We start from the raw sequence: 23,093 nt of genomic DNA on the forward strand, positions 1-23,093 counted from the left end.
GTTTTGTTATAATCTGAAAAACAGCATCATGGGATATAAGTGTGAGGAATCTTTTCACTCTGTTTATACTTGAGAGCCCAAACTGTCCTCTTGCTGTTTTCTCTAACTGTCAGAATCTGTAACATTCTATAAAAATCCAGTTGCTGTTTTCCTTAGCTCCCTTATGACATTGAAACTCTGAGCTATCTTCATGCTTTTTAAGTGTGAGCTTCTTAAAGCCCAGCAGTACTGAGAAGTCCTTGGTGTGAGATCCAGGCTAGTTACTAGAGTCCCTGAAGCTGAAGGATGTTCTCTGATCTTTAAGATTACCAAAGATTATCCTCTGTGACATGGAAGATATACAGAAGAAAGTTGTGAACCTAGAATGTAAAACCAGCTAAAACTGAGTGTGTCCATTTGACAGACTTATGTTTGACTGTATGAAGGCAATATCAGAGGCCTGTTTGGTTTTATAACACTGAGATAATATGGGAAATAACCCCCGTACTGAAACTAGTAGATTTTTCTCAGCAAGGACATTTTTCTAAGCTTAGAAAGAGTTACCTTGGCAGACATGCATATGCAGATGTATGTATGTCATTAAGCGTGAAATATAAAGTATATGGACTAACAGATCCTGTTTCAGCTGTACTGATGAGGATTTATAGTTTGGATGGTAAATCTTATATTTTAAAATGCAAATAAAGAGATGTATATGTAATACTGATTTAGAAAAAAAATTATAACAAACATCAAAATCACTTGATTATAGTGCTAGCATTACTGATAAATTTGAAATGCTTCTATTAATGGTTTTAAATCTGTGTAAAATAACTGCAAGCTATAACGTTCTCCAAACTAGAGATAGGATAGTGATCAGAGTTGGCATTTGAAGCTCCCACACAGTATATGTGGAGATGTGTTTAATTTTCTTTACTTGCTTTGTACATTTCTTTATCATAAATGACAGAAAATTCTTTCCAGAAGCCTTGGTCGTTTCTGTTTTCAGAATTATGTGGAACAGACAATCTCATTATGTTGTATTGGTGAGTTGCTGCAATATGAGAATACAGACTCTGAATAGCTGTCAGCAGAAGAGGTATATTCAGTTAGAAGGTAACACTTGGGCTATCAGACAGAACAAGGCAGGGAAACTATTGCAAGCTTCAAAACACTTAAGTGCAGAAGATAATACTGGACCATCTACTTTCCTTCTTCTGCATATGCTTTCCAGGCACCTCTCCTCTGCACCTTGAGGTGAAAAAAATCTTGGTTTGCAATATTCATATTGATTTATATTGAGGAATCAGACTCTCTGTATGACACTAAGGAAAGTTATAATCATGCTCCAGATATTATTTATGTATATATTAATAAATCTCTCCAGCACAGTTGCAGTTAGCACACCTAAAGCATTAGGTGTTGGGAAGAGAAGTTGTGAAACAGTTTTAAACAAGGCACTTGAACTATAGCAAATCATAACAGGTAGGCTCTGACTGAACATCAATGTGATTCAAGGTAGAATCTGAATTTAAAGCAGCTAAATATTTGAAAATAACTTAATGGAGGGACACAGTTTTGTTATTTTGGGAATATTTTTTGTGTGCTGCTTAGCTTCAAAGTAAGTTACGATAAAGTTGAATAATGTACTTTTATGCCAGGTTTCTACACATAAAACAATTTTTCAATATTTGGTCTCTAATAGTGTCACATGTGGCAAAGCTGTGAAATTGAGTTGACATAGTTTTAGTCTCTGAATCTAAAAATCCGAGATAAAATATGTGCAAACTGGGACTTGTGTGCAGCATTAAAAGCTTTAAATGGAACCTATTTTAATATGTGTCTCAAAGCATGGGGGAATGGCATGTCAGAGTACACTGCTGATATTATCCATCATTGTACTAGTTTGTTTTATGCTTGTACTGGGTAGGTTGACTTTGAGAAGTGGCTTTAGTGATCACCTCAGGTCTTATGTATCTTTTACAGATGTCTGGATTTGATAGACGTTTATTGATTTGTTTATGTCATTAAAGTAGCAAGTGCAGGATGTTCAGCAACTCACCTTATTTATTTCACACTTTTGCTAGAAAAATGAAAAATTTAAATTTCACCTTTTCCTCTCATAGCAAAAAAGAAGCAATGAGCATTGACTAGTGCAAATCTTCCAGTAACTAACTAACACCACTCTTGCTGGTGGTGTTGTAGTGGTGATAAAAAATGGTAAATTTCATCTCATTAAAAGCATTGAGTTGAATGCAGTTCAATGAACTTTTTGGATAAGTTAACCCAAGATTTTCGTTTGCATTCTTTAATCTTTTTTTTTTTGTATAAAGTACATGTTTATGCATTTATGTAGAAACATACCATTCAAAAAGTTTCCAAATCAGCAAAAGAAAAAAATGTTGGTATCATAAGACTGCCGGCTATCACAAGTAACAGTATGGAATGAGTTCATGCATGCCTGTGTCTTGACTGGGACTTCTAGGGACTGCTAATGGTTTAATTGGCCTTGATTCTGTTCTTTATTGACTGCAAAGTTTGATTATCCAGGGCTTGTTAATTTTAACACATAAAAAAATATTAAGGTATTCAAGACTTGCATATTATTAGAACATATTAAAGACTTGTGGACATTTAACAGATGAATATAAATGGCTTTTTTTTTCATGAGGCAAATCTGGTTTACTTTTATGTGAAACTGAAAATTTTTGAAAGCTATGAAGGCTGTCTCCTGTAAGGCTAATCAAAACCAGAACTGGACAGAACTGGTCAGTGTTCACTTTGGCAGACTTGCTACATTTGCTCAGTCTATACTTTAAGTAGAGAAATGGAATATGCTATGGAAAAGAAGCCAGTCACATCATTCTACCTTTATTTAATGATGTAAAGTATATGGGAGATTGCACAGAATTCTTTTAAAAATGGATTGGAAGGAAGGACTTGGCTTCCTTCAGTAAGTTTTGCTATGATGCTGTAATGAGATGGCTTAATTACAGCAAAAAGCAGGGCTGAGAATCCTCACCCTAAAATTATTCATGACTATAGCAAACTCCTGGTTTCAGAAAGAGAACACTTGTCTGGACAGAGCAGTGAGAACAGCTGTGCTATGTAAAACTGGGCCTGTCACAGATGCTTTCCAAAGGCCAGGGAAAAGCTCTTTTCAGGGCTTTTGTTGGCATGAAAATAGGGTAGTCTTTTTGCTTCTACACTAGCTGGTCAGAGATATAGGCAAGAGAAAATGCAGAAAGTCTCCCAGTTGAGCACAGGTATAGCTTGTTCTCCACCGTCAGAGCGTGTGGAAGGGAAGTGGTCTGTGATTCTCACAGCAAAACAAAACTTTTCTGTAAACCATCCACTTTTTCCACCTACTGTTACCCAAGGTATTATCTCCTTTATATTCAAGAAAGTTACTGTTTATGAAGGCTGCTCACGCTAGGTCAAACATCTTTATTTGTGATAATCCCTTCCCTTTGATTTCTCAGTGCTTTGAGCAATAAATACTAATCCTGCCAGGCACTTTGAGGTGATTCTCCAAGCAAACATATTAATGCAGCAAACACAAGGGTTAGGCTTGCTCTTGACAGAGGCAATACCAAAGGGACTTCTGAGAACTAACAATATTTAGATATAATAAATGTGCTGCTGACAAGTAAAAATCAACAACTGAGAATGAGGTTTAAAGTGAGATGAAGCAAGTTATTGCTGCAAACTCTCTCGCTTTTCTTGTATGATTCTAATCTGATTTCCCTGCCCTTTCCTTCAGTAAGCCTCGTCGGTTCTCCTAGCATTGATTTTCAGTGCATTGCAGGTTATAGCGACTTGGGCAAACTCTGGGTACTGGGAGAGAGGCTGTCTGGGCCCAAGGGAGATGCATTCTGTGTGGTATGCAGGCTTTGGGTTTGCATTTGGCAGTCTCTGAAACAGTGATGTAGCAGAGGGTAATAGCTGAGCACTGGGTTGCAAAGAAGTAGCTGCAAGTGGGAGCAGAAGGCTTGAAGAGGCAGGGCTGGTGGATAGTGCAGGTATCAAATCACCTTGTTAGACCTTGTCAACATCTTCCTGCTTGTAGCTCTAAGTTAGCTGGAGATGCAAAAGCATGTTTTTATGTGTGGGGCTTGGATATTTCTTGATAGATTTGTTCTTAACTAAAACTGTTGAATACTGCCTTATACTTGCAATTGATTTCACATTCTCTAAATATATTTGAAGTAATTTTCTTGAGAAATACCAGAAAGAAACTTTTATGTCACCTTTTCTAGACAGAAGCAGAACCTTCTATTGTGTTTCTGCAATGATTGAGCAAAGCTAGAGCAGTTCCATGGAAAAATGCATATGATCTCTGAGGATTCCTCTGTCATTTTCTTCTCTGTAGCTTAGGTAGCAGCATGTGTTTAAGCATCTGTATCATTCTATGGTCACACTTCAAAGTGAGAATTATTGTTTTTTTCATTAAGAAAAAGATCTCTCTTGATTTCATGCTTGTAAGCTATTAAGCATAGTTAGTATTGACATCAGTGCATGTAGTCTATCAAGAATAAAAGGCAGAATAGATATTCAGGATAAAATGTGTTGCTTACCTCATACATATCACAACCTATTGATATTACAAAAATAACATATAATTCACTGTAGTGAAACCAGTTTCTTAATAACCATCTGCCTTGCAACAAAGGATGAGTTACAGTAGGAGTCAACAAAACGTTACAATAGGATTCATCAAAACAGATTGGTTATTGCAGTATTATTGTTTCATCCATGCATTATTTTATTTTGATCATACAAACAAGCAAGGAGGAGTCTTTTTAAGCTGAATTATTCTTAAGATTGCAGATGATATGAAGTTGAAGTCAAGATTGGGTAAAGTCCTAAAAAATGCTTATTCTTAATTTGCATCAATTTGAATGAGTTTAACATGTGTAGGTTTCTGTGTACATTAACCTAGTCTTGAGTTTTGCATGATTCCGAAGTCATAGTGTTGCTGTTTCACTACTGACTTAAACCTGTGCCGTAGGGGACCCCTGGTGGCCTAGTGGTTAGCATGCAGGACTCTCACCGCTGCGACCCAGGTTCAAATCCCAGTCCCCCGGGCAGATGGAGCCCGTTAGCCCTGTGAGGCCATTCATCTATGAGAAGGTCACTCTAAACAAACCTACGTCCTGAGGACCTCACTGCCATTGTCCAAGCTTGCTTGGCCCCGGCAGATGAACCTTAGGATTAAAGGGTGGGCTCAGTTCAGTGCATGCTGTGTCTCACCTAAAAAAAAAAAAAAATCCATTGCGCAGGCTGGAAAGGTAAAAGACCTTTCCCAAAATCTTCGTTCACGAAGACTGGCCATTAAACCTGTGCCGTGGAGACAGATGTTCCTGGGAGGCAAAACAAAAGTTTGCCTCTGTTGTTAATTTCAGTGTTGTTCTTTGAAGCCTGCTGAGCCGGTACCTAATTAAACTGCACACACGCTCCAAACAAATAAAAAAGAATTGCTGCTCCTCTCAGATAACATTTAAGGTGACGATTTCTTCTCAAGTGAAATCTACTTGGGGAAATCAATTCACTGCTGAAATAGAAACTCTTTCCATAATACTTCATTATGTGAAGGTATTACTATAACCTATATACAGTATAGGAGAGTGCACGCTGATCGGAGATCTCAACCGTATCTACTCACAGCCATGGGACAAGTGCAGTTTCAGTTCCCTTTCTTTAATTTGAAGCCAGAGCTATGATCCTTGTCTACAGTAATAATATTCTGAGAGTGATGACTGATTTTGCTACACATAGAGCAGAAACCTCTTATGAAATGTTTGGAGGCTGTAGAGTAGTGATTACTTTGGAATTGAAAATTCCTAAAGTGTTCCTGCCTGACTCCTCTAATAACATCAGCTGCATTCATTTGTTCTGTTTTTGCATTAAGCCACATGCTTTGTGTATTGGCTTTCTCATGCCAGTAACTGCCAGGAGCACTGTTGTACCACGTCCAATTTAATATTTTTAATCACGCATTAAAATAATTAAGATATACTTTGAGGCAAAGAGAGGGCAAGGGAATGAGCTGTGCCATTTCTAATGACCAGTGCTAGACACTGTTTTTTAAAGGTTTCTGTTCCTCTAGTAAGCTTAGTCATCCTTTTTTCTCCACACCTGAAGCACGTGTGCATGGGTGTGGGGGTGATTCACTGTGTTTGATAAGAAGCTGAGCTCACAAATAGTCCTTGATGTCTCACAAGAATGATCATAATACTTTTATGATCACTAAGGATACACCCTTGTATTGATGTGCAGTTTCACCAACATCAGCAGAATTCCTCGTAGACAGACAAGACCTCTGCACTGAGCTCCAGATCCTTTGCAATGTCAAAGTCTTAAAAACAGAGCAACTAGGAAGCAGCTCACCTAGCATAGCTCCTGGTAGAACAGAAATAAATAGGAATAAAAAAATAAAGGGACAATTAAATGTATGGAATAAAATGTCTATTTGGTATTGCAGGGAGTGTAGTGGAATGCTTTTCTCATCTCAAGAAATTTTCAGCTTCTTTCTTCTTCCGTAGTGGCATCTGCTCAAGAGCTGTTTTAGGCTGCTGCTGAGAAAATAAAACCAGTCTCTTGTTCTTAATAGGTGTTGCTTAGGCCACTCAGCTGAGACAACAGATACCCTTATTTAGATCTCTGCTCTAGGATGAAAATCTCAGTTTGCTGCCTATTTTGTGTGGATAATTGACCAACTTGGAGTAAATAAAAATCATGCTTTCTCTTCAGACCCAGTTGGAAAAATCTTGGCCATACTGGGGCCTTTTATTGGAAAGCTTTGGCTCACAGGAAATCAACTAAAAATAATAATAATAATAAAAAAAAGTCCTGAGCAACATTTGGGAGTCTAGGTTTTTTCTCAAAGTTGTTTCTTTGTCCCTAGAATGACAAATCAAAAATATCTGAACTATAGCACATCACTTTATTAGAATTTAAGAGTTTTCTACTATTTTTTAAGAATATTTTTGGACAATTGCTCATTTTGTGTGCATTTTCAGATGCAGAAGGCCGTACGGGTACCATGTGCAAATACTTGGGGCAATAATACTTCTACCTTTATTCTGAGATACTCTTTGGTAAACTGATCTCTGAGTGATCTGAAGCATTTACTAAGTCAAAACAATTAATTGGGACATTAATTGCATCTGTTTCTCTCAAAGTCAGACCAGAAGAGTTTCCATGGAGCTGAAATTTTTAACAGAACCAAAGTGAGAAGAGTAACTGTATGCCAACAAGAGCAAAGGAAGGCTTGTGCTTAGAATAATGGATTGTTAATGTAGTGATGTATGACAAAAGAGATGACTTGCCACAATATAAAAAAAAATCTCCTAGATTGTTACCTCCTTTGTTCAAAATATCAGTTAACAGAATGTAGGAGTCACTATCACTTCCTGAGTCGTGCCTTAGATCAGAAATATTTGCTGAAGCCATCTGCTTTGTAGAAGTCAAGTATGCAGCATGTCTTAAGTCTGAGGTATGACTCATGGCAAAGATATAGAAAAATGGGTCAGTCTTTCTGAGCTCTGAATACCTGACTTCACTACATTGCTAGATTCTTGAAAGTTTAAAGGAAACACAGAAATAAATAAATTACTGGAAAAGGCTTAGGAGAAGAGAGGTGTATTATTCTTCCAAGAGGATAGATGCACATTGTAAACGTGGCAAATTATTTTTTTTCTGTGTGTTCCTCTCTTATGGGGACTTGTATAAAATAATTTGGTGAAGTTCACTGAATGAAATTATGTTCCATTATATATTAAAGCACCATGGTGATTAGGTAAGCAGGTTTGTGATCCTTTTGCCTTAGCAGAGAGATTTAAACCAGTCCATTCCCTTCCATTGTCTCACTTATTTTGTTTTAAATTTCTGTAAAAAAAACCCCAAATAAATCTCAGGAATTTGTTAGTTTGTCTATAAAAAAGGCACTAATTTATCAATGTCAAATTTGTATAAACAAAAAAGGCATCAATTTTTCTTAGCATCCTCAAACTATCTTGTCTTTTCTTTCCAACTCATCTGATGGTACCTTCTTGTATGCAAAACTAAAAATCAAGAAGTTTATCTGAATGCAAGTCTCTGGTGTCATTTTGACAACTGTTTTGGTGTTATGTTCCTTGCCTATTTTTCTGGCTTATGTAGAATCAGAGATTAATACCAGGTTTATATTTCAAGGCATGAAGCTATTTATAGGATGTGGAGATATTGTCTGTAAGTTTCTTTCCAAGTCTATACAATGGAAATTAATTTCTCATTTCTAGCATCTTGAGACTTTAGCACAGAATAAACAGAGGAAAAGTAAGAAACAGAGCACAACTATAAACTGGTATTTTTTTTCTGAACTGCAGGTAATGGAACATTGATTGGAGCATCTGCAAATGTTGTCTGTGCGGGAATTGCTGAACAGCATGGTTATGGCTTCTCTTTCATGGAGTTTTTCAGGTACGATTTTAAACTCATCACCTTAAATGTGATGGGGTTTTTTCTCTAGGCAAACCATGAATCTTCTAAGGGGAAAAATTTGGTTTCTGTCTACAAACAGGGTCTACAAAGTAGACTTGTGTTCCTAATTTGGTTTTGGTGACTGAAATGCAGGTGGAGGTCAGATTACTTTATTTTCAGGTAATGTTGATAGAATGCATGAAGGTGGTGAGAGCATAGTGTAACTCCAGGAGAAATAAAGCCTCAGAAATTCCTGCTTTGATCACCCTCAATCTTCAGCTTTGTATCAACAGTAAATTGTTGCTTTACTGTTAAATACAGTTTAAACCTATGTTCTTATCTGCACATTTTTGTGGGTGTTCTATTATCAAGCAAAACTGGAATGTTCTAATTTAGACTGAGTCAATTTTTATTTCATGATCCCATGAGTAAACCTATTTATCTAAAAGCAGTTCTTTTGACCAGCTGCTAAGCAACTATGAGTGAAAGTGTGATGAACAGCTAGTAATAGCTCAAGTTGTTGCTTAATTATTGTTTAATTAATAATCGATAGCTGTTGTTTAATAATGGGATTTTATTTGCAGATCATTCATTAGCAAATTTTTAAGGCACATGGTGTACTTAATGCATACAGCAGGTTAATATTTTTCCAAACAGCTCCAGTTTTTGAGACTGTGGTTGAAAGCTGTAAATGGAAACTAGCAAGCAGAGTACTAAACATGAAGTTCAATTTTAAAATGTAGTTGATTTAACTAAAACATAATTCCTTGCTTATTTTTCAGCATATTTAGGACAAAGGATACTGTTGAGTTCACATCAATTTTTTTTTCTTTACATTGTTTGTTTTAGTTTCTCAGCTTTATCAGCCTTCCTCTGTATTATTTACCTCAAAGCCTTCAAACCTGTGTTATTAATATGAGTGATCATACAGTATTGTCTGGAACCGATCCAATGGTAACCCTAAAAAGAGAAGTGCTCTGAACTACTGTTGCTAAAATTTTTGCTATGAGCATGTGCTACTCATATATCTTCATCCACAGTCATCTGATGATATGTTTTAGAAAGGTAGTCTTATGTAGTACATAGTGATAGCTAACAAACTTCTTGGAAGTCAACCCCTTGCACAAAAAAGATTATGATACAGCAATAATGGACTTGTGGATTGTTCTGTTCCTATTTCACAGATGCTTAGCTTGTCATTTGGGGATTTAACTCATATGTAGCATTAACAATGTCTCTCCTATGTAGATTTTGTAATGAAATGTTCTTAAGGCTTCTGTGGCACTGACTGAAGGAACAAGGATGTAAAGCCTGGCTAGTCTCTTCAGAACTGTTTGCTGTTTCTTCTTTGGGAAGACTGATGACAGTACACAGATGTTCTGAAGTTGCCTTCTATATGTATGCTTTTAGTGGAAACGATTACTGGGAAAGGCTGTAGACATTGTGAATAAAAATGTGAGAACTGAATCCATAGTGGTCTCAGGAAGATGGCAATGGATGTTAATTAGAAGAAAGAACATAAGAGTCCACTTTTCCTGAACAAACAAATATTTGTTTCAGTCAGATGTGCCCAAATTCACTATTTTTTGAGGCTTCTTCTGACATTAAGAAGTATTACATATATCCCTTGAGGATTTTGATCTTACTTACTTTTATTTGTGAAGGATGTCTCAAAGCATTAAGTGAATTTTCTGCATTTCTTCCTTGTTTGCCCAGTTTGACTCAATAGGTTTCACATACCCATCGAGGGCCCTCTGCAGCGCTTCTCCCAGTATAGACACACATTGTTACTCTCTCATCTTGCAAAACCCTTTGAGCCACCAGAGAAAAATCATGGATACCATGTGTGGTGGGAGATGATGACCCTCTGCTGACTGTCTTTTGCTAAGATATCTTTATTGCAACCTGTGCTGGTAGTGTTCTGTCCCTCTCAAATTTCTGTACAGGAAATGCTGTGGTCTTATGAGCTTGATGTACTTCTCTCTGGAGTGCCTTCATCAGAAGAAATCTTGTGCTAGGGGGACACATGACTGCATGACCATGAATGCTACAGTCTTTCAGAAATCTCTCTAGCCTCCTGGGGAAGCTCCCCATTCAGAACATCATCTAATTGCTTCTTTCCCTAGACCAAGAGTCGTATCTGCTCTAGGACCTGAGTGCACTTATCTCCCAGACTGCTGGACATGACTGGTGTCATGACCCATTTGGGGGTGGTGTTCATTATAAATTCTTGTCAGGCTGGACAAAGACACCAGTCCACATGTCAAGGACATGCTTTATTCTATAATTGTCTTAACTCTGGCTTAACAAGCCCTTAACTTGTACAGCACACTTCAACGAGCTCCCGACTCCCACAACAAACTTCAGTAGAGAGTATAGGGTAGAGTATGATAGCTGTACTTTGCCAAGACAAAGCAAGGGAGGGGAGAAGTGAAGGTATAAGAGAGAGACATTACCCATCAACACATGTAAAAACCATTTCTGTCTGAACAGTGTTTACAAGGGGAAGAGCAAGATTGCCTATGAGAAAAGATCTCTTGGTTGCTATGAATTCAACTTGCTATTTCCGGACCTTGTGAGCTTTTTTCATTATGTTCTATTGAAATGAAAAGATTCACATGCCCCTTAGAATATACCATACTGTAACAGACTTAGACCATGAAAGTGTTTTTACCTTTAAATCTGTTAGACATGGTGGTAGGGAAACTAAGAGGATCTTCTACTGGTAAATCAGCAGCAAAAGGAAGAATAGGGGACGTGTGAGCCTCACTGATCAGGAAAATTACATGCTGACAAAGAATGTGGAAAAGGCAGAAGCTATCAGTGCTGTGACCAGCAGCACAAAGTCCCACTGGAGACCAGTCACTAGTGCTCCCCAAAGTTCTTGTGATCCCCAGTGGTGCCTTCCAAGGTCAGCCACTCAGGGATTCAGCTTTTAACCAGCCCCAGAAATCTGAAGGCAGATAATGAATGACTGGCACTGGATGATTCATTTGGAATAATTAAAATTCAAAAGGAAAGAAAATTAGATTATGACAAAAAGAAAATTGAGACTCCTAGGAAGATCAAGCTCAGAATAGCAATTTACTTAAAGATGCTCTTGCATTTTTGTAATTAGTCCAGCCAAATTATGCTCTTTTTCCACCTTGTAAACTTCATCATCAAAGTGTATTTATGTGTTCTAATCTTTCCTTTCCTGAAAAAGAAAATCTTAGATGTACCCTAATATTTCATTATCCATCTAGTAATTCAGAAAGCAGAGCTGAACATGACATTCCAGGCACAGTCTTCTTATTTTTTCACATTTAAAAAAGATAAGATTTAATGCAAAATGTAGAGCTATTTGCCTTTTCTTTGTTAAGCTAGACAATCTCAAATTCCTGTTCAATTTGCTACTCACTGTTAAATGCAAGTCTCTTTCAGTTTCCATTTTTATTACATGAGTGTGAGTATATCTGTTCTCCCCTCAAATACTTTTACTTTTCCTACACTGTGGACACAGAGACAAATATTTAAGTGGCAGAAATGGAAGGAATTGTGAGTCAATGGAGTTTGGAAAAGGAGATAGAAAGCAGTGGGATATTTGCTGTATATGGTCAAGGGTAAGCATCAGAACAAGCAAACATCAGAGCAAACAAATGATTGTTATGCTTCTGGAGAAAAGCACAACTTTTTTTGTAGTCTTGACCCTGTAGAAAACATCAGATGTGTTAATAATATGAAGATAATTGCTCAGAGGCAGCATGTATGAGTAAGCAGAAGGCAGGAAAAGATAATATGCCTATTATGATTTTAGTCTAGTTATCAAAGAAACATTAAACATAAATAAGAGCTTAATATAAAGGAAACACCCAAATGTAGGACAGAACTCTTTCACTTGGCAAATGGTCAGATAAGTCTTGTTGCCTGGATGACTTCTAGAGGTTAACATAATGATTTTAATATCAATTAAGACTGTAGAATAATCAATAGGGCTTTATTTTTCTCAAGGAATAAGATAAAAGAAATAGCATTGCAGATGTCTCTGCTAATCTAGATGCTTCATTTCATGACAGTTTTTTTTAATTTTTACTAACATATGTCTGAGTTTATTTGTTGCAATATGGCATTCTACTAGGTCAGACCACCCTGTGGAATATGAAAACAATGCACAGAAATCTTTTTGTTACCAATGAAAATTTTTATTCCAGCTGCATAGCATAACAAGTTCTCATTGCTGTAGGGGCCTTAATTATCTTTTTTCTACTTGCCAATAAATTTGACAGCTTGATTTTAATTTTCTCCATAAGAATGGCATTTATAAGCTTATAAAGATACATAGTACTTCAAACATAAAATAAGTTATGTTCCTTCATCCTATTGCAATTCAGTACCAATCACCCCTCTGTGTCCATGATGCATAATGTGATAGGTTCATCGTTTATCTGTGATTCTTTTTTTCTATCTGACAAAAAAAATAAAGTGAGTATTATGGGAAATACTCTAATTTTATTTCAAGCAAATTTTGACTGACTGTGACTCTATCATAGTGCTGGATATATTGGTAAGGGAAGAATGGATTGGATAACTCTATGTAAAGGGATAAGAATATGGGAGAGATGACTTGATACACGAGGAAATCAGTCTGCCCAGAGGACCAGGGTATGAGCCTAAAATCCTAATTTAGAGTACAGCTGTAAGGTCAGCTGGGCATGATCCTGAAGGCACTGTGCATATTTTCAGGTTTTGTGTTTTTCTGTCATTGCTCTCCCTTCATATGCCATCTGCAGAGAGGAACTAATATTCTCTATCTTCTCTGGGAGTAACCATAATTTGGAAGTGTCAAAAAATATTGGTTTCTGATAATAGCTTAGGAAAGAATTTGATTTTGTCATAGAATTAGTTTTGGGAGGTATTCACAGCAAAAACATTTTCAGTAGGATATCCTATTTATCCATGCTTGAGAGCATTTGGACATAAAGACTGTGAAACAGTGCTTCCCATACGAACTGTCATTCATGGATGTGGGAGGACAAATGTCTCGTTCTTTGCTACCATCTATGTATCCCATTTACACAACTTATTGAAAATAACTGTTTTAAAAAAATTTGGGACTTGTAAAGCCATATAAACGTCTCTACTAGATTATGTATTTAGACAGCTGTTGTCCTTTTAATTCTTGATAATTTAGTGACTTTTTCTCCTATTTTCTTGCTATTAACATCACTCTGTGCCACAAATATGCTGTTGCTCTTCTAAGGCTGATTCTGATCAGAATAAAACCAACCCTGCATTTTGGGTATGAATTTCTGTGATGGAGACTTTGGTTGAGCAATGTGGTATCCAAACACCTGAACACAATTCACCTGTGAGCTTTCTGATCAACTGTGCAGCTCCAGAAGGTAGAATTTGAGGCTGTTCAAAGTAACTGAGGAAGATTCAGTGAACTGCTGAGTAAAGTTTTAATGATCATGATACCAAAGTTATCTCAATCTCACTTCCAACTACTCTTCTGATCAATAAGGAAGACTAACTGGTCATGGTTTAAATATAAAACCTTGATATGATAACAGATTTCTTCTTTTAAAATAAATGCAAATGCAGCACTTGATAAAGCACTCTCAAAAAAAATGCATTAATACATGAGCAAGTTTTAGCCTTTCACAACTTTTCCTTCAGAAAATTTCTATCTTTAAAAATCTGGATCTCTTAGGTTTAATAAAGCTTGTTTTTATCTTTATTTAGATTTTTTTACATGTGTAAGAAAAATATAAGGGTTTTTTTTAATAGCTCATTTTAATCCTAAATTTCAAATGCAATTACATATGAAAATCTCTAATTATCAGACTTAGGGAACTCCGTTTCACAAACGTGATCTAGATTTTAACATCCTGTTTACCGTTATGCTAGAAAGGGCAAAGCTATAAACAACTTTCAGCTGTTCACTCAATAGAGCAAGAAAGGTAGTTCAGTATGTATTCATCTTTCATTATTAGGTTCTAATCTGGTTTTCTTAAGAAGAATGGTAGTTTTCTCTGGGCTATCCACCAGCAATCAGTGCCATATTTTAAGGCATCAGTGTTGATCTAACTGATCCAACTGCTCTCAAACAAATATTACGTCGATATCTGTGGCAATTGAATACAGTGAATGCTGCTTATTTTAAATACTTGCATAGCTTGATTCAAACTGCATGGCAATAAGTATTCCTGAAATAGTGCAGTGCACACCATTTTAAGAATATTTCCTGAGTTAAGGGTGGTTTGGGTTTTTTTAATGTTTGGTTTGATTTTATTCAAGGTCAACAAACAGTGTAAGTGGAAATGTAATTGAATGTGGATTTGCCTTTCCTATTTTTAGGAAAAAGGGAGAAAAGTAGTATTTTGAGCCTTACAGTAAGAGGATATTTACTTTTCCAACTTTAAACATGATTTATCTGCACCGGGAAGTGTTCGTGGAGCTTAAAACGTTCCTATCTCTTCTAAGCAAAGCTTAACTTTCAATTGTTTGGCCTATGGACATACAAGTATTACTTTTTTCTTCTCTTATTGCTGTGAAGTCTTTTGGATTAGTTTCCAGTAAAGAATGATGGGATTTAAATACTTGTCATCTCACTCATCTTAAAATAAGGCTATGTGATTTAGGTATTAAAATTTTATTGTGATTTTATCTTTTAAATTCTGTGAAATGTACATGTTTCGTCCTGTAAGATTTTGAAAAAGGGCATTTAAAATGCAGTTTCCATGATCCAGTGTTTCACTGGGCTCCATAGGAAGCACTGATTCTCCAGACATATATCACTTCAATATTATGGGATAGGCTTATGGAAGTAGTATCTTATCATAGGATCAAAGAAAAATCATTGAAAGATTCAGGTTGGAATGGACTTTAGGAGATCTTTTATCTTGTCTTGGGCTCAAAGCAGGGTCAGCTGTGGGCTGCATAGAAACAGCACAGCCTCTTAGGGCAACCTGCTCCCCTGCCTGGTCTTCTCTATGGGGAAAATCTTTCTCTCTTGTTTTAACTTGTGCCAGTTTTCTCTCACTGTCCTGCCACACACCACCACAAGGAGCACAGCTCCAGCTTCTCAGTCACCCCTTGCAGGTGCTTGGCACATTGCTAATTGCCCCTGCAGCTGCCTCTTCTCCAGGCTGACCCAGCCCTGCTCCCCCAGCTTCTCCGCATGGGGCAAAGGCAGCACCCCCCACTGCCTTGGTGATCCTCTGTGAGGTACCTCCAGCTGGTCCATGTCTTTCCTATGTTAGAGGACCCCAAACTGAACACAGTCTAACAGGTTGTAGTGGGTTGACTCTGGCTGGATGCCAGGTACTCACTACAGTAGCTCTCTCACTCCCCTCTGCAACTGGACAGAGGAGAAAAAGAAACGGCTAAGGACTGATGAGTTAAGAGCTGAGAGAGGCCACTTACTGATCACCATCACAGGCAAAAGTCTCAAAGTGGGGATATTAATTAAATTTATTACAAACAGGATCAGAGCAAAAGAGTGAGAAGTAAAATAATCTTAAAAACACCTTCCCCCCATCCCCCTTCCTTCGATGTTCTCCCTCCTCCTCCCCCCCCAGCAGTGCAGGGGGACGGAAAATGGGGGTTACAGTCAGTTGTTGTTTCTACCACTGCTCAAGGAAAGGAGTCCTTCCCTGTGGGGTGAAGTTGCAGCCCCACAATTGAAGTTTGAAAGGTTTGAGATATTGCAAAAGTTAGGCCGTGTTCCATGGGAAACTCTAATTAGCTCCACTGCTCCCATGGAACACGGCCTAACTTTTGCAATACCTCAAACCTTTCAAACTTCAATTGTGGGGCTGCGACTTCACCCCGCCCTTCCCCTGCTCCTGTGGGGTCCCTCCCACAGGAAACAGTCCTTGATGGACCTCTCCAGTGTGAGTCCATCCCTCGGGCAGCAGTTCTTCCCAAACTGCTGTCCCGTGGGTCACTTCTCCATGGGGTGCAGTCCTTCACGAATGAGCTGTACTGGCATGGGTTCCCCCTAGGGGCCACGAGTCCTACCCAGGAAAAAGCTGCTGTAGTGTGGGCTCCTCTCTCCATGGGCTGCAGGTCCCTGCCAGGACCCTGCTCCATCTTGGGCCTCCCACAGGGTCACAGCCTCCTTCAGATATCCACCTTCTCCAGCATGGGCTCCTCCATGGGCTGCAAGTGGGTCTCTGCACCCTGATGGTCCTCCATGGGCTGCAGGGGCACAGCTGCTCCATCATGGTCTGCACCACGGGCTGCAGGGGCCTCAGCTCCGGCACCTGGAGCACCTCCTGTCCCTCCTTCTGCACTGACCTTGGTGTCTACCTTGTTGTTCTCATGTTCTCACTCCACTCTTCCCTGGCTGGAATTCTTTCTGTGCAATGGCTTCTGTTCTTAAATACGTTATCACGGAGGCATTACTACCACTCTTGATTGGCTTGGCCTTGGCCAGCGGCAGGAAGCCCGTCCTGGAGCCGGCTGGCATTGGCTACACCAGACAGAGGAAGCTTCTAGCAGCTTCTAAGAGAAGCCACCCCTGTAGCCACCCCCTCACTAACAAAACCTACCCACAGAAACCCACTACACAAGTGCTACATAGCAGGGAACAATCCCTTCCCTAGATCTAAGGCCCACTCCCTTTTCCATGCAGCCACAGGCGGTTGGCTACCTTTGCTGCTGGGCTTCCTGCAGGCTCACATGAAGATCACCACACCAGAACCTTTCTTGCTGTGCTGTTCCCTGGTTGCTCTGTCTCCAGATGATGTTGTTCCAGGGGCTCTTCTTCACCCTAGGCAGGAATTTGGCATTTATCCTTGTTGAATTTTATAAGGTTCTGTCTGTTCCAGTGCTTCAGTTTGTCCAAGTCCTGCAGGATGGTGGACCTGTCTTCTGTCTTTTCAACCAGTATGAGATTACAGCCTAGTAATTCCAGTGCAACTTTGTTCAGCTGTTGGGGTAATATTAGTATTCAAAATGGTGCCAATACAAGAAAAAAAAAACCCTGCAAATATCCATTTGTGTTGAAATGGGAATTTTGATTCAGTCTCATATGTAGGTCTTCTTATTTGATCCTTTGTGTTGATCTTATTTAAATTATTTGAATAATTAAAAAACCCAACCCCCTAAATATGCCCCACATAGTTTTCACATAATAGATCTGGCTACAAAATATTGACATCAGTTAATTAGATAAGGTTTCGAGCGAGGAAACAAATAATAGTAAAATAGGACATATGCAACAAATTTATATATTTTATAGCTCAAGGTATAAATAAAAAAAAAGTACAATGTTCAATTTGTAAAATACTTCTTGTTCAAAACATTGTTAATTGAACACTGTCTCATACAGTCCTCATTCTCAAGTCTTTCATGCTGAAGATTTCCAGGTTGGTTTAAAAGTGATTATAAATTGTATAGTTCATTCATGTATGTATCCATGAAACGTATGAAGAAATTGAATTAAAATGTTATTGATATAAATTTTGAGTACGGATCAGTAGTAGCAAAGCATGAATGCTAGTACCTCAAGTGAATAAAATCATGGTAACCCCATATCATCAAGATACTTGACTATGGAATTACTATCAGATAGAAAGATTCCATTTTTCAGAGGGAAAAAAAAGGCAGCAAGCTGAAGAGTAAACACAAACCATATAAATTTAAGAGCCATATCAACTTTATTGATGCTGAAAAATATTCTTATTTTAAATTCTGAAGTGTTGCTTGCCATTTAGGATGTCTGATACAGAGTTTCTGAATTGCTATGTAGAACTTCAGAATATCTTTCCTTTCCACTACTATAAAGCTACTGTTTCTAGACTCCTATGAATATAACATAATTAGACATGAGATCCAGACTATCTCCTGATATAAATGGTTATGAAAAAATAAAGAGAAAAATCCAAGCCACCCCTTGCATTCCAAAATCTGCTATTTTGCATACGTACTGACTCTCCAAAACTTTGCTTGTATGGGTTTCAAGAAGGTGTAAATTGGGGAAAATTTACCAAGTGGGACGATGACAATCTGTGCAGAAGGTTGAGGTTTTTTTACAACTCAGTGGTTCTTTGGAACTCAGAATCTTTGAAGTGTTCAGAAATTCATAAATTTGAATGTTTAAGTTCAGTAGGAATACAGGACATGTTCTAAAGAATGTTGGTCTTCATGCAAGTGAGTAATGAATGTAATTTTAAAGGCTCTTCCCTAAATGTTGCATAGATTCTTACTCTTCATTTTTCTGGTGTATTTCCAGGTATACCTTTTTTCCTCTTTTGCAATATTATATGTATACATAATATGCATAAAGGTATTCATCCAATTCTTGCAGATATTTTTAGTTTACTGACATTACATGTCATTAAATTAATTAAAGAAAACAAATAGACACATAAAAATAGAGCATAGAGTGAAAGACTGTTTTGGATTACACTGAAACCAGATGAGAATTTAATTTTTTTGTTAAGATGAAAGGCAGGATAGTGATTGTAGTTTATTCTAGAAAACATAATTGCATCCAGTATGAAGGGAAGAATTAGGTGTAAAATACTCCCCTATTGCGTCTGCGCTAGAGAAGTCATTAGCTGATATAACCTGTTGGGATAGGAGCAATCTTTTAAGACTTAATATTAATCTATAGTATTTTACAGTGTTAATCTACATTGAACAAATTTGCCTAAGTACACCTGGAGAGCATTACTTTCCAAACTTTTTATTTAAAATACACAGGATGGATTTTTCTCTATGTACATATAGCTGTACTGAGTACAGAGGGAGCCTGGAACTCCTACACAGGTAAAGTCTGGCAAGATGAATCCCTTTCATGTCTATTCCAACCAACCTTTTCTAATTTTACTTCATGGTCAGGACAGATGGCAAGGGGAAGCTAGAGAGCAGGAAGGGAAAATTTAGATTAAAGAAATTGGGGGCTATGCTGAAGCATTCTGGAAACATGAAGGGATAGCTTGCATGCAGTCCGTTTTGAAAACACTAGTCCTTTTTTTTCAAGAGTAGAAAAGGCAAAGACATAAACCAATGTTTGGCTTCTCCTAACAGACACTGCTTTAAAGTATTTTGAAGAAATGTTATCACATTTTTGATAATAGAACAATATATTCATCTGCTTAGCCAACTTCTGGCCAATATTATCAACTTAAAAATATATATAGGTTTTCCTTAAATTCCAACACAGTTAATGACTAATTTCTTCGTATTCTGTCTTCTTCACTACTCTATGGTACCCCCATTACCAGAACCCATCACCAGGCTCCCTGCAAACAGAAAACGATGCATTCCAATCATGAACTTTGACTTATGTCTGCTTATAGCAAACAAAAACTGAAATTGGTTTCACAAAAAACTCTTATGAACTTCTCTGATTCATATTGTGAAATGATAGGCCAGCTGCAAAGCTAGAATGAAGAATAAAATTTTAATTTTTTGAGTTCTAAAAAAACCCCTTGGCTATACTAGAAGTGACTTAAAGGTCTATGGTGCAGATGTGATGCAATATGGTTTGTCCCCCCAGGGTCCTTGACCCTGAATCTTCCAGTTTGATTAATAGGTTGGTATGTGTTATATTTCCGATCTAGTATTCCTATCTGCATTTCTTTCTTATAGGAACTGGGTGGGGATAGGGGAAGAAGAAGTGAAGAGAGCAGGAAGGATGAAAGAGGCCGTCATGCACCCAGGTCTTATTTCAGAGTGAAGCTGGTACTTGGCTAGAACATAGCCTGTTTAGACTTGCACTGCTCACATTCTTAGAGCAAGGCTTTTTGCACTGCTATCAACAACTAGCTTCTCATTCTTCACCTGTATGCGTCTTGACCATCTTCTATACTGCCTTGGTGTTAAATTTTATGATTTTTTTACATATAGTTGAATATTGAAACGTGAATTAAATGAGATGTGCATTGGGATGGACTGATTCCTGTAGCTAAGCCACAGTTAGCGCGCTCTGTGGGTTTGTATTTTAACATACATAAGAGATCTCATTTATTGTCTTTCTATTAGAGTGGTTTTGAATAAAAAATGAACTTTTCTGGAATGGAGATTTAAACTATATCTGTGAAGGACAAGATCATTCTTACCTTGGCTTGACATTTGTGAAAGATTTAAAATCTTGTATTTCTGTAGACTCTAGTTTAATGCTGTTGTTTCCATAGCTGACTTTTTGCATGTGATGAAGATGTACAAATTCTCTGAAATAAGTTTCTCTTTCTGTAACTTTCAAGTTACAGAGTTATGATGATCATTATGAGTGAATATCGTAGTAAGAAAGATATTTTTTTGTAGCTTTTTGTTTAGACTGCTCAAATATTTTTGCATTTCTTTAATAATCTAAAGAGAAGAAGTTTTACTACATATAGGTAGGTGAGATAAATAGGTTTTGGGAAGTGCTTTGTGAAACTTTCACAAAAATAATTTTATTTTAAAATGAACAGAATAGTATTTTTATGAAAAAGTTCTTGAAGTATCTCCAAAGTCCAGGATTTTAGCAGCAGATTATGATCTGTGCTGAAAGGTGGATTTGAACATCAGAATGTCTGCTCCAAAGAACAGTATAGTGGTTCTTCAGTGTCTCTTTAAATAGTAATGTAAAAACTTAAAAAATTAATTACTAGAAAAATTTGCATGAAACAGTGTTTCACTGAGAGATGATGGAGTTTAAATAAAAACCCCTTTCTTTGCTGACATGTCTGGCCACAAGGATTCATATTTTACCACTATTAGTATGGGCTGAAATCAGAGCTGAGAATATTCACCTTTCTACCAAGCTTTTGAAAGGCAAGTAAATTACCTCATTTTTCATTTCACTGCGTTTAATTTCCACCAGATCATGTAAAACTAGCCCAAGTGGTACTGTATCTAAATGCACAGAATTTCATGGTTAGATAGAAGATATGATTCAGATAGGTGTTATGCAGTTGTAGGGCTTCAGGAGTGAAAATAGTAAGGCTCTATAGTGGATTAAACTTACGCAACATGAAGGCAGTAGTTAATTTGCAGCCTTTCTGCTTTTGCATTGAGGTAAATATGCTTTTGTTAAACGCTAAAAGGCACAAACTGAAGGTCATATATACCATTATGCTGTTAGTTTTGTATGACTGTGATTTAATCTTTTTTTTAATGGAGCCTGTTAAATCAGAGAGCAGTTAAAAGAGGTCAGTGCATTATTTTCCAAGATCATTCATCAGTGTCAGCAGTGCTAGTGAGAATGTGGGCCATGTGTCAGGAGTTATTGTGTCCACGTCTCTGCTGCCGTTGGGGTCTGGTGCTTGTGTTTCATTGCAGAACTTTAAATAAAAGGTTTAATGGTGCCTTACCTGGACCACGAGTAAGTTGGTGTGAGAAGAGAGGAGTTTCTACAGTCTCTCGAGTGACTCCACTCACTGATGATCATGCTCACCTCATATTGTCAACTCGTTTTGCTAGATAGGATTAGAGGTATATTTATGGCAAGAGGAGAAGTAGGACTGAAATAGTCTTTGCTGATTTCTCCCACCATGTCTTGGAGCTAACAACTGGCTTGGATTTCTTTTTGTTACCATCTTATTATACGTAGCACATGGAAAAGGAAAGGGTCTGCTTTTGACAGATGTGGTGCCCAATTGGCCTGGATGTTATGTAGTAGCTCTATGTTATATAAGGGGGAAAATTCTAACAATGCAGAGTCTTAATTTTAGTTCATTTTTTTAAGAAAACATTTATAGAAAGGAGATGTTTGCCACAAATGGGGGAAGCTTCTGACACATTTTAAATTGCAGAGGTAAAACATGATAAGAAATGGAATGGCTACCCTAAAAAAAAGTCCATGCTCTTAGCAGTATAGTTTCCTGAAATGTGCAAATTACTTCTGTGGTGTATTTCTGTGATGAAATCACATCGGGTGTCGTGCCCCTCCCCTTCTCACTGTGACCATCAGGGTTCAACTGGTCAAAACTGGCTTTCTTTTTCACTGGAAACTCTCCGTGGCAGGAGATAATCTTGTTTTGCCTGTAATAAGGGTACAAGTTGTTTTCCTTCCATGGTATTTGTTGTTCTAGGACTCATTCATTTCCTGTGTTTGATGCAACACTAAATAAGTGTTTCGGTGATGTACAAAGCCCTTTCCTCTCTCTATGACTTTCAGTGAAGAAATCCATCCGTGTTGGGGCCTTATAGGCAATACCGTCCTGTAGGTTAAAAGGTATGCTTACAGACAACTAAACCTGTTGGTGTTGCTATCTTGTTACTTGGTCTTGGGTAGTTAATCATACTGAGGTTAGCTGTGGGGTTGCAAACTGTAAGAGCTGTGTTTTCTGTTGCTCTGGTGGTCAGGTCAGATGGCCATTTAGGCCAGTGCAAGTAGCCAACCTATGAAGAAGAAAAATATGAGCTAATAATAATCCTGCTAAATATTACAAGTTTTCTGTATATTGACTTGTGCATGGAACAGGACTTGCTGGAAGGGTTTTTTGTCTTTTTACACTAGCTTCACAGCTGTTTGTATTTAATTGCTTTTACATGTTTAAGAATTTTTCATCTGTTTACCAGTTTCTCTGGCAGAAAGACAGTGGCTACTACTATGCTTCTCTTGATCTTACCCTTTTTGGTTAATTCCTCCTGGGCCTTCCTGAGAGGTTCTAAATTGCCCTCTTGTGCCTAAATCCTTGCCTTTTGAAAAGCAAATTCAGAACTTGTGT

The 23,093-nt window shown here is 37.7% G+C and overlaps 1 protein-coding gene across 2 annotated transcripts in view; it reads left to right on the forward strand.

The window, feature by feature from the left end:
* The window catches only part of OCA2 (OCA2 melanosomal transmembrane protein), a 171,123-nt gene that overhangs the window by 124,673 nt on the left and 23,357 nt on the right, over positions 1–23,093 (forward strand). For both annotated transcript variants that reach the window (XM_027674837.1, XM_027674838.1), the window contains one exon: positions 8,349–8,442. In XM_027674837.1, the coding sequence (XP_027530638.1) occupies positions 8,349–8,442 (94 nt within the window). The remainder of the gene's footprint in view (positions 1–8,348; positions 8,443–23,093) is intronic.

This window comes from Neopelma chrysocephalum, unplaced genomic scaffold, assembly GCF_003984885.1.
Source record: "Neopelma chrysocephalum unplaced genomic scaffold, ASM398488v2 Primary Assembly neopelma1_25, whole genome shotgun sequence".
Lineage (NCBI taxonomy): Eukaryota > Metazoa > Chordata > Aves > Passeriformes > Pipridae > Neopelma > Neopelma chrysocephalum.